The sequence below is a fragment of the Nematostella vectensis genome, chromosome 15 (genome assembly GCF_932526225.1).
Source record: "Nematostella vectensis chromosome 15, jaNemVect1.1, whole genome shotgun sequence".
NCBI classification, from domain to species: domain Eukaryota; kingdom Metazoa; phylum Cnidaria; class Anthozoa; order Actiniaria; family Edwardsiidae; genus Nematostella; species Nematostella vectensis.
This window is the reverse complement of record NC_064048.1, coordinates 8,042,332-8,067,183: the sequence shown is the minus strand read 5'-3', so window position 1 is coordinate 8,067,183 and position 24,852 is coordinate 8,042,332. Positions and strand designations below refer to the sequence as shown.

The 24,852-nt window shown below is 40.4% G+C and overlaps 2 protein-coding genes and 1 long non-coding RNA gene across 6 annotated transcripts; 2 read left to right on the top strand and 1 right to left on the bottom strand.

Annotated features, from left to right (window-relative positions):
• Positions 1–660: 660 nt before the first annotated feature.
• On the top strand, positions 661–13,016 carry LOC5510002 (muscarinic acetylcholine receptor M3). Of its 4 annotated transcripts, XM_032379087.2 has the most exons (4): positions 661–925; positions 1,080–1,180; positions 9,920–10,301; positions 11,281–13,016. In XM_032379087.2, the coding sequence occupies exons 3-4, from the start codon at positions 9,922–9,924 to the stop codon at positions 11,813–11,815; spliced, it is 915 nt and encodes a 304-aa protein (XP_032234978.2). In that variant the 5' UTR covers positions 661–925; positions 1,080–1,180; positions 9,920–9,921; the 3' UTR covers positions 11,816–13,016. The 4 variants fall into 4 exon arrangements, with proteins under 4 accessions (XP_032234978.2, XP_048578962.1, XP_032234979.2 ...); XM_048723005.1 differs by lacking the exon at positions 661–925 and having other exon boundaries at positions 984–1,180; XM_032379088.2 differs by lacking the exons at positions 661–925; positions 1,080–1,180 and adding an exon at positions 2,757–2,864.
• Positions 13,017–23,085: 10,069 nt separating this feature from the next.
• On the bottom strand, positions 23,086–24,249 carry LOC116616907. The gene is made up of 2 exons (XR_004295510.2): positions 24,116–24,249; positions 23,086–23,895 (listed from the first exon to the last, which is right to left on the bottom strand). It is a non-coding gene; the product is annotated as an uncharacterized LOC116616907 (long non-coding RNA).
• LOC125556658 (D(2) dopamine receptor-like) lies at positions 23,303–24,843 on the top strand. The gene is made up of 2 exons (XM_048722807.1): positions 23,303–23,550; positions 24,075–24,843. The coding sequence occupies exons 1-2, from the start codon at positions 23,303–23,305 to the stop codon at positions 24,841–24,843; spliced, it is 1,017 nt and encodes a 338-aa protein (XP_048578764.1).
• The last annotated feature ends 9 nt before the right edge of the window (positions 24,844–24,852 follow it).

Sequence of the window (24,852 nt, the reverse complement as noted above, 5' to 3'; positions counted from 1 at the left end):
GACAAAATAAAAGGAGCAAATCCTCACGCGCAGTGGTGGGGCGGTGGTTACTATAAATAGCCAGATTCGGAATCGACATGGCACGCGGGTAATACCAAAGTGTCCCTCTCTCATCTTGATGAAATATAATATAAATATTGAAACAATACAAGGACTAAGGCCATTCTAGCTGTTAAACCTTATTTTGAAAAAATGGAAATTTCAAGGCAAGTATCCTAAGTCTTAGGCAACATTGGAAACCCGAGTAATAAATTGTAGGCCTTTTATCTCTGAGCAAAAAGCAGAAAAGCCAAAATTACAATCACAAAACCAGAGGCCCTAGTGCGAAATTTTTTTCTAGAAAATTGAAAGGAAATATAATTAAAGAAAAACAATTTAGATCAGGTTATACCCCCCTTTGCCTCAGAAATTCTTCGTTATTTCCGAGGTAAGATTGCTTTTCAAGCCACCTGAAGCTTTAAACAGCCAATAGATTTTGAACTCGGTGATGTCTCGAGAGATCAGAAATCAACTTCCCTTTACAGGATTATAATATCGAACAGTACTTTCGAACTATTGCGTGATTAATATTGCTACCTCGTTATTAATTTATTAGAACAGTGCGCTGCCGTACATCTTACAACATATTCGTGTGACTTGTAAACTTAAAATTGGCCAGCCGCTACGATATAATTTTCTCAAAAGTTGCTTTTCGCTTCGTCCATTCTAATAACTTCCGTTTTTTTAATTAAATTAATATTTGGTACTATAAACACTAGACAAACGTAGACCATTGTTACCATCGACGCCTTCTTTTAAAGCATTAACCTGAACCATTCAAATAGAAGGAGTGTTTCAACGACGCTATATTGCTTATTAGGGTTGTACGCGACTGAGATAGGGTTCTTTGCAGAACGACATTGGAAAAGCAAGGAAGAAATTTGCGGTAAGCGTGTGATTTCTTCGTTCTTTTGGGTGTTGACTTAAATGCGGGGTTAATTACAAAGGCAGTGATGGACAAACACTAAGACAACACATTGATATGCAAGAATATATGAAAACACTGGGATGTATCTGTCTTTGTTTGTGTACTTTCACAGCGTACCCGCAAAACGGAAGCCCCGAAAAGCATTCCACACATGTGAAACCGGGAAAGAGAGACCTTCACAAGAAATCAATATCTAAAGATAACTACTTAAAGGTAAATTAAACTTCTCCACAAAATTATAGTCGATTTTGAAAGACAAGGCCTAATAGAGTGCACCTCCGGTTGCATTCGTGGACGACGTGTTATCTCTAGAAATTACTCATAAGGCTCTACATCGTTGGTGGTCTTGACTACGATGTCATCGGACAGTTGTCAGGAATAGCTGTTAGAATATATACGATGGTTTCTCATGGTTAGACGTAAGAGTCAATGCTATGAGATTTGTTTGGAACCAAAGACCATATAATCAATTTTCACGGTATTTAAACTCGATGTAAACTTCGCCTACAACTTATTACCCATGTTTAACGATGTTCCATTGCTTTATAAATATCACAAAACAAATGAAGTGAGTATAGGTTTATGTTCGATTCGGTTTAGAATCTTATGCCACGGTTTAACCATACAATAGTATTTTACTTCAGGCACAACATATTAATTTGATTTATTATGCTGCTAATAAATATTTTTCACCAGAATAGAGTTTCTTACTTTTTTCAACACATACAAGTTATTATAGAATAATAAAAGGATGAAAAATGCGAACGAAAAAATGTCTAAACATTTCCAAACATTCCCATCTAACTCCGAAATTCCTTTGTTGTTTTGTTTGGGATGATCTCAAAATGCAAAACAATCTAATGGAACGGCTTTTGTTGCGAAACGGAAATTTCAAAATATTTACGTGAACATTCCCAAATTACTCCCAAGTAGCTTTCCTATTTATTGTCATTACAACTTTAAGTCTAGCAAAAATTAGCTTTCTTTTAAGATTATCAAGATTTTTGAGAAATTTGCTGTGACGACAACCCAAAGGTCAATTCTTTGTATCAATACTATTCCGTATCGCATACAAACTAGCACGCAAGTCATTTCCATTGAATTTATTCCTACTCAGAACTATCAGAACTAGTTTCCAATTGCCAAGATATCCTTATGAGCGCTCAACTTGACTGGCTGTATTGTGTTTGTATTGTGAAGTTGTCAAGTGTACAACAGCGAGAGAAACACGAGTTTTCACCTGCTTTTTTACGCTTACGGAATGAAAAAAGGCCTGAATGAATCAATTTGTAATTCTAGTTACCTTTAAAAATAATTTTCACAGGGCTTAAGGAAATAAGCGAAAGATTGTAATGCGATTGATTTGAATTGTTGGACGAGACTTTGCGATTAGCTGTGCATACAAAATCTTTAACTATTGTCAATAAAGATTTGACAGAAGATGATGTAAAAGTGGACAAAGACAGAAATAAGATTTCCAGTAACTAATAATAACGAAAAACTCACAATTTATTGTTCAAAATCTCAATCGTCCATGCAACAAAAGCTACTAAATTAGCATTTCAAAATCACAGATGACGACGGTTTCAAGTTTTAATACAAATTCACCTAATCTAATACCTTATCTTAATCCTCATCCAAGGGATTATTATTATCTTCTCTCCAACATAAATTTCGGATTTTGTCTCCCCACATTCTATCGCATGTCTTTTTCTAACATACAGCTGTCCACAAAAAAAGACCCATATGACGTCATAATTTGCATCGGCCAATCGCATGCTCTCTTTCTTTGTCGCTTACTCGTGACAATTCGTTGGGTGCTCCATTATATTTGTCGAGTGTAGCTTTCGGGATTGCAAACCAATTCAATCGACGACTAATTTTGTGGACAGCTAAGGTGAGGTACTTGTAATTATGTAGCTTTTAGAATTTTGTATTTTTCTTCAAAAAATACGCAGCAGATATTTTGTGAAATTTAAAGTAATATATTAAGTGTTATCTAATTTGCTTCTGTCCAGTGATTTAGGTAGAAATATCTAAAAAATATATTGCAGTGTCTTTCATATAAAAAATATATAAAAAAGTATTTTTTACTTACTATAATTCAAGCCATTATAAACAATAATCATCGGAGCCTAATTTTAATTTATTGTCTTTTTTGTCTTCTTATTTTTCTCTCGCTTGATTTTTTTATAATCTGTTGACGTTGAAAAACTGTATTCTTATTCAAAACACTTTTGATACCTATTTTACACTTTTGATACCTATCAGACGAAAAGAACAAAAGCATGAAAATATTTTTGAAATGTACACAAGGGCTTTTAGGAGTACCTCCAATATAATCCGAGAGAGTACGATGTAACAACAATCGTTGTAGATTCAAATCGGATTTTTGCAATTTTTGCAGATTTTTGGCAGCTTTTTTATATTTAACTATAACACTAAATGGTTATTGATTTATGAATAGTAGTAGCTTAATTGAGGAAGCCTGATAAAGAACTGTATTTTTAACTTACAACCCGAGGTTTAATAAGCTTTGGATAATAGCTTTGGATAATTTCTCGAAGCTTCCATGATAGAAAAAGGTCTTTGTTTTTCTTCCTTTACTTCGGGCTCCGAAAATTGTCGTAGTCCGCCAACCCGAACGCGCGACGAACGAGAACCAATAGAAGGGCGGTAGACCTACAGCTCGGCCTTTAATTTAAAGCCTGGAAACGACCAGCCTTTAGTGTCCAGAGCATTGTTCAGCATTTTGTGGATTTATATCTCTACATTAACCCAAATGTTGGGAGAGAAAAAAAAAAGAAAAAGGTAGGCTATAACGGCTCCCCGCGTTTTATACAGAAGTCAATTATGCGACCATTCAAATAGAAAACCCAGCAAGCTCGTGCTTTGAAAAAAGACAAAACTAGTTTAATTTTTTTAAATTAACATTTAATAATAAAAAGTATTTAGTAAACGATAATATCTAAAACACATTATCAGCTGTTCGTTCTCAATGAAAATATAAACAACGTATTGTTATCCATATATTGTTATCAATATATGGAACTCACTGAAAGAACAGTAAACGATCAAAATATCGAAAATAAAAATCGATTTAGTGTCAGCCTCAGCTGAAGCTCAACTGAAAATTTGAAGTTCTTTGAAAAAAGAGGAGTGTAATCTAAATTTTTGTTGACCAAGATAGATATAGGATATACAAGAATACTCCGTTAGCCATACTTTTGTTATAGTTTATACTGGAGGCCAATTATCTCGATATATGTTAATGCAGCAAAGTTTTTATACTTCAATAAAATAAATAATATAATAAATAAAATATAATTCAATAAAATAATACAGCATAAGTCTCCACAAATCAGGTAATGGAAATGGATGCTTTCTCACACTTGGTATTTCGAAAGGATAACAAAATAGCGGCTGACAAAGCCATTTTAACAAGCTAACAATAACATGGCCTATATGGTATAGCATTGCGGCTTAGCTACCAATACCACTTGAACGTTTCCACGACATTATCGTATTGCCTACATATCTCTTTGACAGCCAAGCCAGACAGAAGGTAGTACCATTGAGGATCTATTTACACAGGGAAACAGTGATGGTCTTAGTTTTGTGATTGGTTAGTTCGCGGAGCTCACTTGTTCAGGTTTTCATTCCTTGTTCGTGCATTTACACATTGTTATTGCAAACGAACAGCTCAGAAAAGGGAAAGAGCGGTTATCGGAGATAAGGACGCGCCAATTTTCTATACTACTCAGGATGTACATGGCGGTTTTTAGATTGAAAAGTAAATCTCAGACTGAGTAACTGACATTTGACCATAAACAATGGCTGGTTAGGGCTATTTTCGTGACTCGTGAACAGCTTTTTTAATTTATCGTGAATGCACACATAATAATAAGTAATCCGTGATTGCTGCTATTTCCTGAACGAGGATACTTCAAAGACAATCGATGAACATAAACTCCGTTGTAACTGAAACTATATTGATTTTAAAATAATTTCTGTCCTGTAATTCTTCATTTAATTCAACATGCATGTGTTGTAAATACCAGTTACTCTAAATTCTCAAGATCCGCTGTATACTAGCTTCCTAATACAATAGGCGCAATCTGAGTCTTACCCAGCTTACCCAGGAATTACCCAGCCTCCTCCGCAGGCATCTCTTCTCACGGAAAGAAAAAGCGTATTTATTTCGATGCGGGGTTCCTGTGGCGAATAGAGAAGGAAAATGACGCAGGGGGGAGGTACCAGTCTCCCGCGTCATAAAATCACAAACACAGGTATTCCGAATCTGAATAAGGGCCACTGCAGAGTAGAGTTGCCTGCAGAGGTGGCTAGGAATTGAAGGGTGGGTGAGTACCACATGTAAGTGCTATCACACACGAGATAGGGGGGAGGGGGGGCATTTGATATTTGACAGGGAAGGGTGGGTGGGTGCAGTGCCACATATGTATGAGCTATCACACAAGAGATAGGGGGGAGGGGGGCATTTGATATTTGACAGGGAAGGGTGGGTGGGTGCAGTGCCACATATGTAAGTGCTATCACACACGAGATAGGGGAGAGGGGGGCATTTGATATTTGACAGGGAAGGGTGGGTGGGTGCAGTGCCACATATGTATGAGCTATCACACAAGAGATAGGGGGGGGCTTTGATATTTGACAGGGAAGGGTGGGTGCAGTGCCACATATGTATGAGCTATCACACACGAGATAGGGGGGGGGGCATTTGATATTTGACAGGGAAGGGCGGGCGCAGTACCACCTATGTATGAGCTATCACACAAGAGATAGGGGGGGCTTTGATATTTGACAGGGAAGGGCGGGTGCAGTACCACCTATGTATGAGCTATCACACAAGAGATAGGGGGGGGGGGGGCTTTGATATTTGACATGGAAGGGCGGGTGCAGTACCACCTATGTATGAGCTATCACACACGAGATAGGGGGGGGGGCTTTGATATTTGACAGGGAAGGGCGGGTGCAGTACCACCTATGTATGAGCTATCACACACGAGATAGGGGGGGGGCATTTGATATTTGACAGGGAAGGGCGGGTGCAGTACCACCTATGTATGAGCTATCACACACGAGATAGGGGGGGCTTTGATATTTGACAGGGAAGGGCGGGTGCAGTACCACCTATGTATGAGCTATCACACAAGAAGGAAGGGATGGACCAAGTAGCTCGGGTTGCAGAATTTGCACAGTTTCCCTCCGGTTGGTTCGGTTACTCGGAATCGTCCCATCCTTCCCCGGTTATTCCCTAAACTCTCATAAGAATTTTACGACAACTTGGATGTGATTGAAGTTTTAGATGAAAGTGTTTACAATTGGAGATAAGACGGAATATGTAAGAGAAAATATGGCATAAAACTGACCATATGCGTGACAAAAGTAAGTCTAAAGTTCGACTTTTGTATGTGACAGTATGTCAGAATTAGAGGGTGGAGGGGGAGGGGGTAGAAGGGGTTATAAGGTACTAAATGTTTGCTGGGGAAGAAAAACATAGAACGGAAGGTCAGTCCTTACGATGCAATTCTATTTAGAAAGGGCGTGTATTCACGTTTTTCATATCGGCGCAAAATCAAAGGTGTTGCTCTACAAATACTATGTTGAATAATTTTGTTGAAGCCAAGAGAAATGCGCGTACAATGCATAATTAAAGGTGACAGAATTATTAGTATGTAATAATATCCCCAGGCCTTAGATTTCTTAGGGAATGTGTTGTTGTACCAGGCTTGTTTGATTTATTTGGCCCTAGAAAGTATAAGTCTCTTGGCGGCACCCAGTGAACCACCCAGTAGTTTACTCCTCCAATAAACAGGCTGCTAAAGTGTCAAAATGCAATATACCCCCCCCCCCCCCCCCCAAAAAAAAAAAAAGCCGCAAAGTGCTTCTAGGAATCTGATTGGTTGATTATTAAATTACGTGCAAAACACGGCTATAAGTCACAATCTCTCGCATTGCCCTAGTGGATTTTTTGTTTCGATGTAAACAATAGCACCATAAGAAAAAAGAACGATTATTTCGGGTAGAAGCTTCATTGAAGTAAGACTGTCAATTGGCAGTGTTAGTTTTGACGCAGTGATGTTCTTAGAAATGACGACTTATTGAATTTCATAAACTCCGTGATTCTAAGACGCAAACAACAAGGTATGCAGTTATTCCATATATCATAAGCTAGTAAAGATTTACAGATCAGAAATTAAAATATTAAAAGTTTCAAATGAGGCGATATTTCCTAGCAACCACTAAATAAAATACATTTTCTTTACCGTTTGAGCCATAGATTTTATTTAATGCCACTACTACAAAAAAATAGCCAATTATTGTCTTTTTGCATAGGGAGATACTGAATTTAGATTAGATTTTAAAGGTTATTACGAGCGAAGTTGATAAATGAGGGACTAATGGGATATTAAAATCTGCAAAATCGTTTTCAATGTCGAGTGCCTATTTTAATGAATTTATCCAAGAGAAACTACTTGCGATTTTCCATACACTCCTTTTTAATCTTTTTCTATATTTATATATTTACAAAAAATATATATTTGCTGGTTAAGTGTGTGTAATTTTGGAAGAGATGCTTGTCAGATTTGTATAATCAAGTGTGTCATCACATTCAAACAAGGTAACACTATCTGTGATTGTATCATTTAGCGTCGACTTTTTGCCTTAACTCAATTTAAAATTGCGATAAATTTTTTTTGTAATCTAGCGCAGGAAGTCTATAATTTCCTCTAACGTAACTAATTCACTGATAAGAACTAAGATTCAAAATTGGGGCAAAATGAGGAAATATATAATTTTTTTTAGCCGGCGAATTTAACGCAATCAAAGAAACAGCAATATCAGAAGAAATGGATTGTAACCGTGCTACTATTCGGTCGAAGACTATGCGATATCATATCCTATTTTATGTATAATACTTTTGTCGCATCTTGATAATTTCAATAATATAAAAGAATAAGTTTACTTTGTTTTGTTGTTTGGGAACGGCACGAAAACCATATGCAATCCTTTTCACGAAAACATCACTTTACAATTTCCATAGAAACAATATTTGGTCAGCCAAACAAGGAGGTTTTGAAGTAAGCTCTATGATATCGTTTTTCCAACAGTTCCTTAAGCGCAAGATTTACTTTAAAGGGAATATCATCGCCCACAAGTTACAAATGTCTCGGATTCTCGGCGTCCTTTAAAATTTGCCGGTTTGCTAATCTTAGAGGTAACTTAACTTATCTCTAAATCAAGTCAAGCATATTAGTCTTTATTATGACAACCTGTTTCACAGGTACTTCAAATTTAAGCCAAGGCTAGTGTTCTATAAGAGTGACTCTTCGTATCGTCTCGAACGAGTATGGCATAAGACGCGACGATTAAGCGCGTGCGTCCTGAAGTACCAATCTCTTAGATTTAAGAACACATAAGCTCACTTTAATCCCTATTATTCTACTTCTGGCGACGCCAATCAGGTAAGGCATTGTTATGCTTTAATATTCTTAAAAAAAGAACCCTAACTGGCTTAAGAGGTGTGTATTTTATAATTATTACATTAAATTTTTGCAACGGGAAAACTTTAAGAGACATTATTTTGCCACTCTCACAAACTCAACTTCCGTCGGAACTGGGAATCAAACCCGGAACCCAGTAGTGAGAGTACAGGCACTGCAGAGGACATGACGGAAAACCCCTGAACATGCGCACTTCGAAGAGATGGAGAAAGAAGATACAATTTCTTACAATGGCCTATGTATGCGCTATGTATATGGGCTCAGGGACGAAAACCTCAAATTTCAACGATACTTTACAAAAGTCGCATCAATTTAAAAAACGTCGCACTTGATATTTTGTCTGATATTACTCACTAAGTAATTTGGGGAATTTTCCGCCTTATTTGATGTGAAATAAGTTTATTGGAAACGGCAAGTCATGTTTTTCCGTCATGTCACTGCAGAGTGATTCTCTGCCAACTGCGCCACAAACACTCCGCTACAGCAAAACATGCAAAAGACGCTTGTCACTTAAATTAACTTTGCCTTCCAAGAACTTACCCTTTAGAAACAGATAAGAAGCACTTAAAACAGATCACACCTTTTTTCAAGTTGCAACTTCTGGCGAATAGCAAACTTACTATTTACCCGTGTATCATTGCCCAATCTAGTATTTTTCATACATTGTCCTGTATTCAATTTTTATTGCATATTTGTTTTTCGAGACTATAAAATGCTCAAATCTCGCACAAGAATACGGATGCTATCATGTATGACTTCCTTCCGCCCTAGGAAGAGAAATAACATATTTTAGTGCAAAAGACCAGAAGATAATTCTTAGCCCGCTGCCACCAGAAAAAAAAAGATGAATATAGACTTTTCTTACGTCTAGAAACAGGCGCGTTTTATTATTTTAACAATTGCTCCGACTAGTGCTGTTTTCGTTAGAAAGCTTCAAAACGGTCAAAATCATGCGGGATAACCAAAAACGATCCAGGTTTAACAAATTTTAATTTTTTTATATAAAATACGATATTTTAGTTTGAACGTCTCATCGATGAGCTGATGAAAATGCATTAAAGGTTTCATTCTATCTATTATTATACACGGATAAAGTAATGGACATTTGTTATAGTTTATTGGTTTTTAAGGAACAACTGCACACAAAAGATTAAGTCCAGATACTAATACAGACTTGTGACAATGTTATCTTGTTTATGTTTTGTATATTTAAAAATTATTTGTTTTAATACAGCTTTCCCTGTATTATTTAATTCTTTAAAAGGAAACTGAACCGTTTTAATTGTAGGATGTATTAAAATTTACCTTGATTCAAGGGGGTTTAATTCAAAACTAATATAAACATCTTGATTCACATTGAGTCTCGTTGCCTACGAAACCAAACGTGACATAGGTTTGATCTACAACCTGATTGTATTTGATTCAGAAATGGCTCTAAACATCACCACAGCCTTCCCGCTCGTCAACTTGACAACCAAGCCACCCAACTTGGTACCCCCACCAGACAATGACCAGGCTTCCCTTGTTTCGGCGTGCGTCTTCTACACTATCGTAGCCTTTTTCTCCGTCTTTGGGAACATCATGGTCATCGTCGCCTTCTTCATGAATGACAAGTTACGAACTGTGACGAATTACTTTGTGGTCGGTCTGGCGGCCGCCGATATATTGGTTGGCGCAGTGTCAATCCCGATGTGGATGTATATACTGGTTAATACCGGCTCCCGAGCGCTATTGACGGTATACAACGTCTTTGACATTTTTGCTGGGATCTCGTCGATATTGCATTTGATGGCCATAAGTGTGGAGAGGTAAGTTTGCATTATGATGATAATGATTATTATTATAGTGGTGACGATGACGATGACGATGACAATGACGATGACGGTGACGTTGACGGTGACGGTGACGGTGACTGTGACGATGACGATGACGATGATAATGACGATATGCGATGACGATGTCAATGACGATGACGATGACGATGACGATGACGATGACGATGACGATGACGATGACGATGACGATGATAAGTATGACTTAAACGTAGAATGTTCAAGGCTGGTTGTTTGTCTGTTGTTTGGATAGTGTTAGGGAGCCCAGGTGGCGCAGTTGGAAGAGCGTCGCTCTGTAGTGCCTGTGCTTCTCACCACAGGTTTCCCGGTCGCTCTGTAGTGCCTGTGCCTCTCACCACTGGGTTCCGGGTTCGATTTCGGCCCCGACGTTATTTATGATTTCGTTGATTCTGCTCCCTTTGCTTCGAGGGTTTTTCTCCGGATTCTCTCTAAAGTTAGCCTGCTTGCAGGCGGTACTCGGTTATCATCGCGGAAAATCGGTTATCATCGCGGAAAACCCTCTCCGTTCTATGATCGGGCGCCATATTGTATTTTAAGCCGCACGGTTCCTGGGGCCGAGCGCAAAAACGGACGCAGGGCAGGCGGTACTCGGTTATCATCGCTGAAAATCGGTTATCATCGCGGAAAACCCTCTCCGTTCGATGATCGGGCGCCGTTATTTATGATTTCGTTGATTCTGCTCCCTTTGCTTCGTGGGTTTTTCTCCGGATTCTCTTTAAAGTAAAACCAACAGTTTTCATCTAAGCTGTGCTCCTTGGTAAACCGTGAGTCGTATTATGGTTGCCTGAGGCGCCTTTCCATGCCTACAGCTTGACCACGTTGTTTCTGCGCTAGCGCAATTCAGCATCGTCTCAGTTTGAAGGAAGGTGATAAGCTTCCGAAATCTATCCATTGGATATTTATTTGTTATACTTATTTAAATTGTTTCATGTAGATATTTCTGCGTGGGCTGGGCTATCAAACACCGCAACACCCCAAAGTACGTCTACTACATCGGTCTGCTATTTGTTTGGAGCATCTCAGCCCTAGTCGCCTGCATTCGCCCCATGGCTCCAAACTTCCGCCAAATGGATCTCAGCCTCCTCATCTTCGTTGTTTTCTTCACCCTTCCTCTGGTGGTCATCATTCTTAGCTACGCTGCCATATGGAAAATCGCCGTCACCAGAATGAGTAACAACCCCACTAAGAGATCCTTAAAGAGGGAAATACGTACAGCTATAACAATCGCCTTTGTCATCGGCTTTTTCTTCATCGCCTGGTCTCCGTTTTTTGTTATCAACTTGACCTACGTGTTCTGTCCAACGTGCCCATATTCTATGAAGCTGTTTATGTTCTTCAAGTTCCTTCATTATAGTAACAGTGCTGTTAATCCAGTTGTGTATGGGGTTCGTATTCCTGAGTTTAGAAAGACTTTTAAGTTCATATTCAGGCAGATGTGTGGACGCTGTATTTCTTTTGGAAGGCACTGAGCTCGATTTACCAGAATGTACTTCGGGCATCTCTTAAAAGGGGAACATTTGTAGACTATCGCGTATGTTGCTCACAATCCTGGATTGGACAGGCTTTTAAGTTGATCAGGCAGATGTGCGACGATGTACTTCCTTTGGAAGGCACTAAGCACTACTCCCCATAATGTATTTCGTGCATCTGTTACAAGGGAAATATTTCGCGACTATCGCGTATGGCGCTCACAATCCTGAATTGGGAAGGCTTGAAGTTGATCAGGCAGATGTGAAGACGATTTTTTCTTATTAAAGGCACTGTTTCTTGAATAACAGGTCGATAAGGACTTTCAGACAATGTTTGACTCTTAAAGGGAACCCGAGAATAATCACCTAACATGCACAGGTATCCCTTAAAAAGGACAACACAGTGTTATTGTCAGCCACAACATTGTTATTGTTTTTATTTAATATTTGAAGGAACAATATGTGCTAAAATTTCAATAACCATCTGAAAGCAGAGTCTGAGACTTTATCTACCAAATTAAAAAAAATATATCGCATTGGCTTCCGCAAAAACAGCCAACAGAAATGGATGCTTTTCACACTTTGGTACTTTGCTAGGATGACAAAATGGCGGCTGGCAGAGGCTGTTTAAGTAATCATCTGAGGAGGCATCGTAGTAATATAAGTGGCGGAAAGGGAGACTTTTTCAAAATTGTTTTTAAGGTTGTGATCATGAATCACCCTAGATCTACTTCATGCTAATACCTGGTCGTAAAATCAAAGGGCACTGACGGCCAACCAATAAGGATGGACGTATTTTTCCTTAGAAATAGAGCGATACATTTGTAGAATTCCATGACTGTGGTTGTATCTGTATGCGAACTAAAAAAACATTCAGGGGGAATTTAACATCTCTATGAATATGGAAAACAAGAAACTAAGAAGACGCATTGTCTTCTAGATAATTGTACGTGCGTCTGCCGCCGCCTTGAGACCACGATCAGAAGACCACGTGCGGTTTAACCTCAAAATTTAAAATTAATGCGGCAGCAAAATCGACAAAAGACACTAGTAAAAGGTGAATATTTCTTTTTTATTCCTGTAATTCCCTAAGTATAATAATATGATTATGATAATATCATAATATAATATGTTGCGTGGGTATAAATATAATCAAAGTTATCATCGTGTGTCCCTATCACAAAAAGCCAGTCGTCCTGTATTTATTTATTCTCTTTTTTCTGGGGTAAGAGAGAGCACACAACGCCATGCCTTACGGAAAGCTTATACTATAAACGGTTTTTGGTTAGGTAGGTGCCATGAATAGTGTACCGAACTTTATTACAGCGCACTTGTTACTTGCGCACCTACTTCCAATACACACAGAGCTAAAGAATAGACATTTGGCTCATGTCCTGCGTACCCAGTACGGATAGGCCATCAATCTTTGCGCAGTCAATACGGATAGGCCAGCACTATTTGCGCACCCAGTACGGATAGGCCATCATTCTTTGCGCACTCAGTACGGATAGGACATCCTTCTTTGCGCACCGAGTACGGATATGCCATCATTCTTTGCGTACTCAGTACGGATATGCCATCATTCTTTGTGCCCCCAGTACGGATAGGCCATCATTCTTTGCGCGCCCAGTACGGATAGGTCATCATTCTTTGCGCCCCCAGTACGGATAGGCCATCATTCTTGGCGCACTCAGTACGGATAAGCCATCATTCTTTGCGCACTTAGTACCGATAGGACATCATTCTTTGAGCACTCAGTACGGATATGCCATCATTCTTTGCGCACTCAGTACGGATATGCCATCGTTCTTTGCAAACCCACGGATTTGCCATCATTCCTCGCGCGCCCAGTACGGATAGGCCATCATTCCTGGCGCGCCTAGTACGGATAGGCCATTATTCTTTGCGCACCCAGTACGGATAGGCCATCATTCTTTGCGCACTCAGTACGAATATGCCATCATTCTTAGCGCACCAAGTACGAGTAGGCCATCATTCCTTGCGCGAACCCACGAATTTGCCATCATTCTTTACACACTCAGTAAGGATATGCCATCATTCTTTGCGCACTCAGTACGGATATGCCATCATTCTTTGCGCACTCAGTACGGATATCCCTTCATTCTTTGCGCACTCAGTACGGATATGCCATCATTCCTTGGGCGACAAATAAGGATAGGTCATCACTCTTTGCGCACTCAGTACGGATAGGCCATCATTCTTTGCGCACTCAGTACGGATATGCCATCGTTCTTTGCAAACCCACGGATTTGCCATCATTCCTCGCGCGCCCAGTACGGATAGGCCATCATTCCTGGCGCGCCTAGTACGGATAGGCCATTATTCTTTGCGCACCCAGTACGGATAGGCCATCATTCTTTGCGCACTCAGTACGAATATGCCATCATTCTTAGCGCACCAAGTACGAGTAGGCCATCATTCCTTGCGCGAACCCACGAATTTGCCATCATTCTTTACACACTCAGTAAGGATATGCCATCATTCTTTGCGCACTCAGTACGGATATGCCATCATTCTTTGCGCACTCAGTACGGATATCCCTTCATTCTTTGCGCACTCAGTACGGATATGCCATCATTCCTTGGGCGACAAATAAGGATAGGTCATCACTCTTTGCGCACTCAGTACGGATAGGCCATCATTCTTTGCGCACTAAGTACGGATAGGCTATGATTCTTTGCGCACTCAGTACGGATAGGCCATCATTCTTTGCGCACCCAGTACGGATAGGCCCTCATTCTTTGCGCAACCAGTATGGATAGACCATCACTCTTGGCGCACCTAGTACGGATAGGACACAATTCTTTGCGCAACGAGTACGGATAGGACTTCATTCTTTGCGCATCCAGTACGGATAGGCAATTATTCTTTGCTACCCAGAACGGATAGGCCATCGTTCTTTGCAAACCCACGGATTTGCCATCACCTCGCGCGCCCAGTACGGATAGGCCATCATTCCTTGCGCGCCTAGTACGGATAGGCCATTATTCTTTCCGCGCCCAGTATGGATATGCCATCATTCTTTGCGCACCCAGTACGGATAGGCCATCATTCTTTGCGCACTCAGTACGGATATGCAATCATTCTTTGCGCACCCAGTACGAGTAGGCCATCATTCCTTGCGCGCCCAGTACGGATAGGTCATCATTCTTTGCGCCCCCAGTACGGATAGGCCATCATTCTTTGCGCACCTAGTACGGATAAGCCATCATTCCTTGCGCGCCCATTGCGGATATGCCATCATTCGTTGCGCCTCCAGTACGGATAGGCTATCATTTTTTTGCGCACTCAGTACGGATATGCCATGATTCTTTGCGCACTCAGTACGAGTAGGCCATCATTCTTTGCGCGCCCAGTACGGATAGGTCATCATTCTTTGCGCCCCCAGTACGGATAGGCCATCATTCTTGGCGCACTCAGTACGGATAAGCCATCATTCTTTGCGCACTTAGTACCGATAGGACATCATTCTTTGCGCAGTCAGTACGGATAGGCCAGCACTATTTGCGCACTCAGTACGGATAGGTCATCATTCTTTGCGCACTCGGTACGGATAGGCCATCATTCTTTGCGCACCGAGTACGGATATGCTATCATTTTTTGCGTACCTAGTACGGATATGCCATTATTCTTTGCACACCCAGAACGGGTAAGCCATCATTCTTTGCGCCCCCAGTACGGATAGGCCATCATTCTTTGCGCACTCAGTACGGATAAGCCATCATTCCTTGCGCGCCCAGTACGGATATGCCATCATTCTTTTCGCACTCAGTACGGATATGCCATCATTCTTTGCGCACTCAGTACGAATAGACCATCATTCTTGGCGCACTCAGTACGGATATGCCATCATTCTTTGCGCACCCAGAACGGGTAGGCCATCATTCCTTGTGCGCCCAGTACGGATATGCCATCATTCTTTGCGCCCCCAGTACGGATAGGCCATCTTTCTTTGCGCACCCAGTACGGATAGGCCATCATTGTTTGCGCACCCAGTACGGATAGGCCATCATTCTTTGTTTACCCAGTACGGATAAGCCATCATTCTTTGCGCACTCAGTACGGATAGGCCATGATTTTTTGCGCACCCAGTACGAGTAGGCCATCATTCCTTGCGCGCCCAGTACGGATATGCCATCATTCTTTGCGCACTCAGTACGGATATGCCATCATTCTTTGCTCATCCTGTACAGATAGGCCATCATTCTTTGCGCACTCAGTACGGATATGCCATCATTCTTTGCTCATCCTGTACGGATAGGCCATCATTCTTTGCGCACTCAGTACGAATAGACCATCATTCTTTGCGCACTCAGTACGGATATGCCATCATTCTTTGCGCACCCAAAACGGGTAGGCCATCATTCCTTGCGCGCCCAGTACCTATATGCCATCATTCTTTGCGCCCTCAGTACGGATAGGCCATCTTTCTTTGCGCACCCAATACGGATAGGCCATCATTGTTTGCGCACCCAGTACGGATAGGCCATCATTCTTTGTTCACCCAGTACGGATAAGCCATCATTCTTTGCGCACTCAGTACGGATAGGCAATCATTTTTTGCGCACTCAGTACGGATATGCCATCGCTCTTTGCGCACCCAGTACGGATATGCCATCATTCTTTGCGCACTCAGTACGGATATGACATCATTCTTTGCGCACCCAGTACGGATAGGCCATCATTCTTTGCGCACCCAGAACGGGTAGGGCGTCATTCCTTGCGCGCCAAGTACGGATATGCCATCATTCTTTGCGCCCCCATTACGGATAGGCCATCATTCTTTGCGCACCCAGTACGGATAGGCCATCATTCTTTGCGCACCCAGTACGGATAGGCCATCATTCTTTGCTCACCCAGTACGGATAAGCCATCATTCTTTGCACACTCAGTACTGATAGGCCATCATTTGTTGCGCACTCAGTACGGATATGCCATCGTTCTTTGCGCACCCAGTACGGATATGCCATCATTCTTTGCGCACTCAGTAAGGATATGCCATCATTCTTTGCGCACCCAGTACGGATAGGCCATCATTCTTTGCGCACCCAGAACGGGTAGGCCATCATTCCTTGCGCGCCCAGTACGGATATGCCATCATTCTTTGCGCCCCCAGTACGGATAGGCCATCATTCTTTGCGCACTCAGTACGGATAGGCCATCATTTTTTGCGCACTCAGTACGGATAGGACATCACTCTTTGCGCACTCAGTACGGATATGCCATCATTCTTTGCGCACTCAGTACGGATATGGCATCATTCTTTGCGCACTCAGTACGGATATGCCATCATTTTTTGCGCACTCAGTACGGATAGGCCATCATTCTTTGCGCACTCAGTACGGATATGCCATAATTCTTTGCGCACCCAGTACAGATAGGCCATCATTCTTTGCGCACCCAGAACGGGTAGGCCATCATTCCTTGCGCGCTCAGTACGGATATGCCATCATTTGTTGCGCCCCCAGTACGGATAGGCCATCATTCTTCCGCACTCAGTACGGATAGGACATCACTCTTTGCGCACTCAGTACGGATATGCCATCATTCTTTGCGCACTCAGTACGGATAGGCCATCATTCTTTCGCACTCAGTACGGATATGACATCATTCTTTGTGCACCCAGTACGGATAGGCCATCATTTCTTGCGCACTCAGTACGGATAGGACATCATTCTTTGCGCACCCAGTACGGATAGGCCATCATTCCTTGCGCACCCAGTACGGATAGGCCATCATTATTTGCGCACCCAGAACGGGTAGGCCATCATTCCTTGCGCGCCCGTACGGATATGCCATCATTCATTGCGCCCCCAGTACGGATAGGCCATCATTCTTTCGCACTCAGTACGGATATGACATCACTCTTTGCGCACTCAGTACGGATATGCCATCATTCTTTGCGCACCCAGAACGGGTAGGCCATCATTCCTTGCGCGCCCAGTACGGATATGCCATCATTCTTTGCGCCCCTAGTACGGATAGGCTATCATTCTTTGCGCACTCAGTACGGATAATCCATCATTCTCTTCGCGCCCAGTACGGATATGCCATCATTCTTTGCGCACCCAGTAGAGGAAGGCCATCATGCTTTTCGCGCAAAGTATAAGAAAATCATTATTAATTGTGGGATTTGTTTAGTTTCTTTTTTTTTTGTTCTAAAAAGTAAGATCCCTGGAAGATGCTGACAAAATCATTTTCTCGTCCTGCGGCAAAGTATGAAACTGGTTAGAAAACATACATAAGTTATAATGAAACACTCTGTAAATAAAGATCATTGCATTTTATGATCGTATCAAAACGGCCACGGCCGGCGTTTATATAAAACTGGGATTCAGCTTAGCTGTTTTTTATATATGTCTCCCATAGCGGTTTAATAAAAGGCTCTAGGAAAAATACACCTTCATATTTCCAAATATGCTATGAAGTAGAACGTTCCATTTCAAGTCTTTCCTATTTAAGATCCTTAATGATCTGATTCCTGTTTTAATTCTTAGCAATGAGATTGTTCCGCCTGCTTCTTTCATTGGAAATCATATAGCAATTGTGATCAGAGGGCCTCACTTAGAAGCAGCGGCAGGCTTCCAATTTGCAATGGAGACCCAAATATTCAATCTTTGAGACAACATGCGGCTTAACCGCGTGTGGTTAACTACAAATGAATATTTAGTTTGATAAGTGTAGTTCAAATAGTACAGTTGTTACAGAAACATTCGTTAAAATTGTACCATCACAGAATTTAACATATTCCTAATGTTTTTTTACTCTGGGAAGTGTTGCATTGGATGCATGGGGATATCTTTTAGTTGGCGCTTGTTAAAGCTTCATTTATTAATTGTTCAGATATACATATCTGAGTTTTTGGTTTGCCCGCATTTACAGTTCTTTGGCAAAGGGGAGAGGAGAGATCTGCCGCCCAAGAAATGTTCCGTCTCTATATTAGCAGCCTGAGTTTTTCCTCTTCCTTACACATGTTCAATTTACAATGCTAGTTGCAAAAAAGATTATGTTGATTGCTTTTTTATCGTTTGAATGCTTAGTGCTTTGTATTTTGTATTCCTCAAACATTTTAATAGCCTTTTGCTGTATGCTTCCTGTGTCGTGCTTTCCGATTACAGTGATGACGAGCTCTTATGTAGTTTTTGTTAATTATCTTTTAGCTTGTTCTAGGACAGCTGCCGCGCTTGTTTCTTTACTCACTAGAGTTAAAGCGACCCATTCTCACAGACGCTGTGCTGTGATTTTTCCTGCGATCTTTTAAAGGGTAAGATTATAAATGTGAATGTTTTTAGCACGCGTAATTTTAAAGGGAGGGATCATTCTTTAAGGATATGCTGAACAGTTAGAACAGAGCATCGAAACGCCGTGTAGCATTTCGTGCTCGCTTTATGCATTTAATCCTTTAAGAAAATCAGGGTAGAATCTGTTGAACTCTTTAAACATGTTAGTTTACTGGATAAAAGGAAGCAACACATATAAATGGTTATATATTATTTTTATAATCGATATACGACAAAAACTAGGCTTTTTTCAAAGGTCATAGAAAAAGCTGAAAAACGCAATTCCTATTGACAAGCTAATTTCAACAATCAAAAATCATGTTCGCCGTTTTTACAAAATGTTTCGGATTAAAAGTAGCAGTTTCTGTTTTTAAAATAATTCAAATTTTAATTTAAAATAAGTGTATTGTACTGTGTAAACTAATTGTCTATTTTTTATGACTCCTGACGGAAGGGTTCTTTGAAGAAAACATGATGTATCAAACGGAGAAAGTATCTAGAAATCGGGAGATTTTCTAGTTTTTACTGTCGAATCCGTTGTATCGCGACGCCGCATTTTCGAAACATCGATTTGTTTTTGTCTTTTGGGATTTTCTGTTCCGCCAGTCAAATTATTCTAAGCCAATCAGATCCTTGCCATCTCTCGCCTAGTGCAGTTGCTTGGCTTTCTGTCGCGACACTGTCTGGTTTTCGTCCAGAGGATAGCCTGGGAAGTGCACAAACCGAGACTCAACTGGCTCAGAATGGTTTTACTGACGGAACAGAAAACCAAAAAAAAATCGTGTTTTGAAACGCAGGTCGCGATTCAACGGATTCGACAGTAAAGGCTGGTGTCCATACACACGATCGCGCACAATCGCAGCTATTTGGCCGTACGATCGCAAAGGATCGCAAAGTGGTTTCCATATGGTCGCATACGATTGCACACAATAGCACACAATCACAAAGTGATTTTTTTGCGGTCGCCTGGGACTATGTGCGTTTACTGGTTCAAGTGCTATTATATGAAAACCAGCTTTCAACGCTTTGAAACTAATTCGTTCGAACAAATAAATAATGAAGTACATTATAGTGCTTTTTATTAGAAACGTGGTTCTAGTGGTAAAATAAGTAAACATTACTTAGATAATGCACCGGTCTACGGGTTATGGTCTTGACATAATGTATTTTCAAAATGATCTGATTTTCTTACCGTGGTCAGTCAAATAATACTATACTTTCGTGTTTTAAGTCGTAGAACAAAAGTACAGAGCAATTACCGGGAACTTGTGTAATTATTTTTTATTATTATGATCTTATTTTATAATTCCGGTTTCTAAATTTAGTTAAACTCACTGCAGGGCTTAATCAGTGATCATAAAAAAAATATAATCATACTAGAAAGGAAGTCCTCGATTGTTTTAATCACCTCTGTTTACTGAAAATTTATTGTACAGGATGACAATTCCATCCAATCTGACAGCTGCTATACATTGGAGGTTTCCGAATACATCTGTCACGTTTTCGCTGTGTTCGTTCAACACCTTAAACTATTTTCACAGTTTGAAAGTGTCGTCAGATTTTGATATTGTTTATAAAAAAAAAGGTGAGTCCCCTCCCCCTCTCTCCCTCTACTCTTTAGTAATATATTTTTTACTTGTGTTTGTTTAATGGCTTCCAAACCGTACAGCAGTACGTAGCGCCGTAGCCTGACAGCCAAGATAGGGCGCACACAGTTGTCTTTGCAAAGGTAACCGGATAAACGACTATTAAATCAAAGCCAGGGTCGATTGTTGCCACTTATTATAATCTTAAAGGAGACTTCAGGAAACCTTTTATCGCACTTAGATCTTAAAAAAGGAAACACGAAAAACTTAGAACTTAGAAAAAGGAAACACGATCGTTTCTTTATGGGTTAAGATTGTTGTTTGGCGCAAAACAACGCGCTGTGATTTTGGTTTATGCGTAATAACGTAGGTTCGCGCTTGTCGGGCAATTTCAGAATTCTTTACAGGGGCTTAGCCAGGGGGGTGCCCCTCCTTTTAGCAGCCAAAAATACAGTACATGTGTTAGACATTGATTAAAATAAAGAAGAAAATTTTTGAAAGTCCCTTTTGGGTCCCCTCCCATTAAAAATCCTGGCTACGCTGTTGCCTTAGTTGCAATAGAGTAAGCTTGGCATTATTAGGGACAGAAACAGATGAAAATAAACTAAGAAAATTATTCTACAGTTAAAGAGTTTACACGGCAAGCGTTTTGATCGTGAAATTTGAAGTTTTCAAGCCGTGGTTTAGCGAAAAACGACTAAAATGTATCGGACAGAGGACATTTTCACGTGCTTATTGAATTCGTAATTCTAATCTATCGTCTTCTGACGTCGTCCACTTTTGCAGTTGGAGTTATTGGCTTTGGTATAGGTTAGCCTTACATATACCAATTTTGAAGAAGCGAAACATGACTGCTATTGACAATACTTTGAAGGATGTCCTCAATTACCCTCCCACACAATAAGAGTCACTAAAAATCCATTTCCATTGTAGCCGATTAAAAAAATTAACTATAAGAAAACGGCCAATCAAATATTGTTAATAATGCATCTCACTTCAATTTGATTTTGAAGTTTTCTTGCAAATAAACTGTTGTATTTTCAATGTGTATCTTTTTATTTTTATCAACCTACGATTCTCCAAAAGCGTACTTGCAGCATAATTTGAACACCGTCCGCAATACAAAAATGATTTAATGCTAATATACTGCTTGACTTTATCGATTTTAAAAATATTGTTACTTGTCAAAAATAGATAAAAAGTATGTTCTAAATACAACATTATAAATTAGAATCACTGTATTCTAATAACTGCTGCAATATAATATAATATATATATATATATATATATATATATATATATATATATATATATATATATATATATATATATATATATATATATATATTGGACTTCCTGTGTCCAATTTGTTTAATTGCTTCATCTCACCAGTACTTGATGTGTCTTTTGATATGATAACTTAATAAATACTCCAAAAATACAGTAACACATCTTAAGGACTCAATGAAAGCATGTTTTCAGACGATTTAAATGTATTTCAATGATTTTTTTTTCTCCAAGAAGATTCTCCGAAAGTTTTCGAATGTTAGAAATATCACGTGATATCAAATAGTATTCGCTTTTCATAAATAAATTCCTGCATATGTTTGAATATATTGAGCTGTCAAGAAATTCAATAAACAGCCTGGGGCCGGTTGCACAAAGCCTGGATAAGTTATCCGCCGGAAAGGCGCTAACCGCCGGATAGTTTGATATAGTTTGATTCCATTCCTGCCAGAGCTGCATGTAAGTTCGTAGTTCATTGTAAATTTACCAACTGTAAAATTCGTCGTTTAAATGTGTTTCAACTTTAACTGTGTCTAAAATTATTCGAAATTCTGACAAAAAAAATTGAAAGCAAGACGCCATTTTGTTTTTTCTTCACATTAATTCGGTGGATAAGATTTTATCCGACCCCTATCATCCGGATAACTTTAACCGCTGGATAACTTTTATTCGGGCTTTGTGCAACCGAATTGCGCCACTCGGATAACTTTTATCCGCTGGATAAGGATTTAACCGGTGGATAAGACTTATCCAGGCTTTGTGCAACCGCCCTCAGATATTTTATACGCGTGGTAATGCGGGACTTAAAGAAGGCCAATCACGCCGCCTTTTTATGCTCCCGCTCAATGCCGAGCCAAACAAAGCATACATTTCCATCGGCTAATTCAAGCGAGTAACCAAGATATTTTCATTGAAACATTGTATGTCAACGTATCAGCCTTAATTCGTAGATTTTTATTTTGAAGTTCCTTGCGAATAAACCGTTGTATTTTTAAATTATAAGCCATACCTAAGTAGCGGTTGATCGACATCATGAGTCACGTGAAATTTCATGCATGTATTTTTGGTGGAGAACCTGATCATCTGCACTTAAAGATACCTGGTCAGCCACATGTTTATTATCTTTTTCTTTCGAAATTGGAGGACAAATTATGGGTGAAAATATCCTTGCTTATTTTACACATTTCAATTTTTTTTTTTTTAAACTATCGTAATCACAATAAAAGTAAACCCGTCTATCATTTCCGTTTATTGTCCTTTCTAACATGTTGTGCTATATTCAATTCCTATAGTCCAATATCACGTGACACGGAATGGGTTTTGGAGAAGACCATTGCAAGGATGTGTGGGCACCCTTTGGATTATCAATCTTTACATCAGTCGTCACCAGTCTCTTGACAATCATTACGTTGCCTGGCAACCTGTTCATCTGCATAGCTATATTGAAAGATCCTAATAAGGAATTGAAGACCTCATTCAACTACTTGCTTTTCAACATGGCGATCTCCGATCTCATCGTGGGCGTTATAACACAACCGATCTTCGTCCTATTTCATGTCAGGTATGAAGGCTGTTTCTGTATGTGACTGTTTCTCACCTACAATTTAGTCGCCGCACTTTCTTATTCATTACCGCTTCATACTGAGAACAAAAGGATCAGCGTAATTATACGCACTTCTTTTTTCGAGGTCATTTTAGGAATACAAAAGTGCGCATTATACGCGGGTAAATACGGTACCTAGGATTTGCTGTGTGGATATGAGGAGACAAGACCCCCTCCTAAGCGATCTAGAGGGAGGTTGAGCGTCCACCCTGCATTCCCTCGTTTAAACGCCTAGGAACTATTTGCCTTCACGCAGTTATCCCAAAAAGCGTGGATCTCTCACATCTGCCGCTGAAACGTGACCTAAAAAAATAAAGTACTGGTTTTGAGGAGATCACGATTGACGTGCTCGGAAAGGACAACAGAAGATAAAAAACGGTGGAGGGGAGGGAGGGGGGATAATATTGTATTTCATAACATGAAGACGGGAAAGGGTTGTATGGGTTGACAAGATGGACTAAAACATGATTGTCTTATTCCAGGGAGGCTCTTGGCTACAGTGTGATCACGTGGTACGCCCTACCTCACATGTCGTTCTTCATCACGTGCACAGCATCTTTGCTTAGCATCGCCGCACTCGCCATTGAACGAACCATAACAGTCAATGCACAACATAGACAGCGGATAACCGCAAAGCGCGCCATAAAGTGCTCGATGCTTATATGGGTTATCTCGCTTACACTTCCGTGCTCCTACTTCAAGCTTGGCTATTTTAAATTCGCCTTCATTTTCGCTATTTTCACCGTCCTTGTCACATTAGCCATAATCATCGTTGCCTTTTTGAAAATTTACGGGAATGTGTCAAAGGCGTCACGCAACTTGAAGATAAATGCGTCAGGCAAGACTGCACAACAGTCGTCACGCGTTGTGCAGAAGAGAACTGAGTTCGAGCAAAAAGTCACGCGAGGTTTTCTGGGTATTCTAGCTTTCTATGCGCTATGTAACCTCCCCGCTTGCATCTTCATCTTCATCGTCAATCTTTGCGATGAATGTAGCTGTTTGCTGATCCACTGGTCTCGTGATTTGTTATTGCTTCTCGTTTTGATGAACTGTTCGGGGAATCAATTTCTATACGCATGGCGCATGAAAACATTCACCCGAGCTTTTAGCAGATTGACCAATCACAGCGTGTCTGAGGGATCATTAGCGGCGGCGATGCGGCTACCTGACGGCACATCCAGAGTAAGGCCACAAAATGCTCAAGGCACAAACCCGCATAGTGCGCATGTCACACCGACCGCTGACCAATAGAAGGGACAG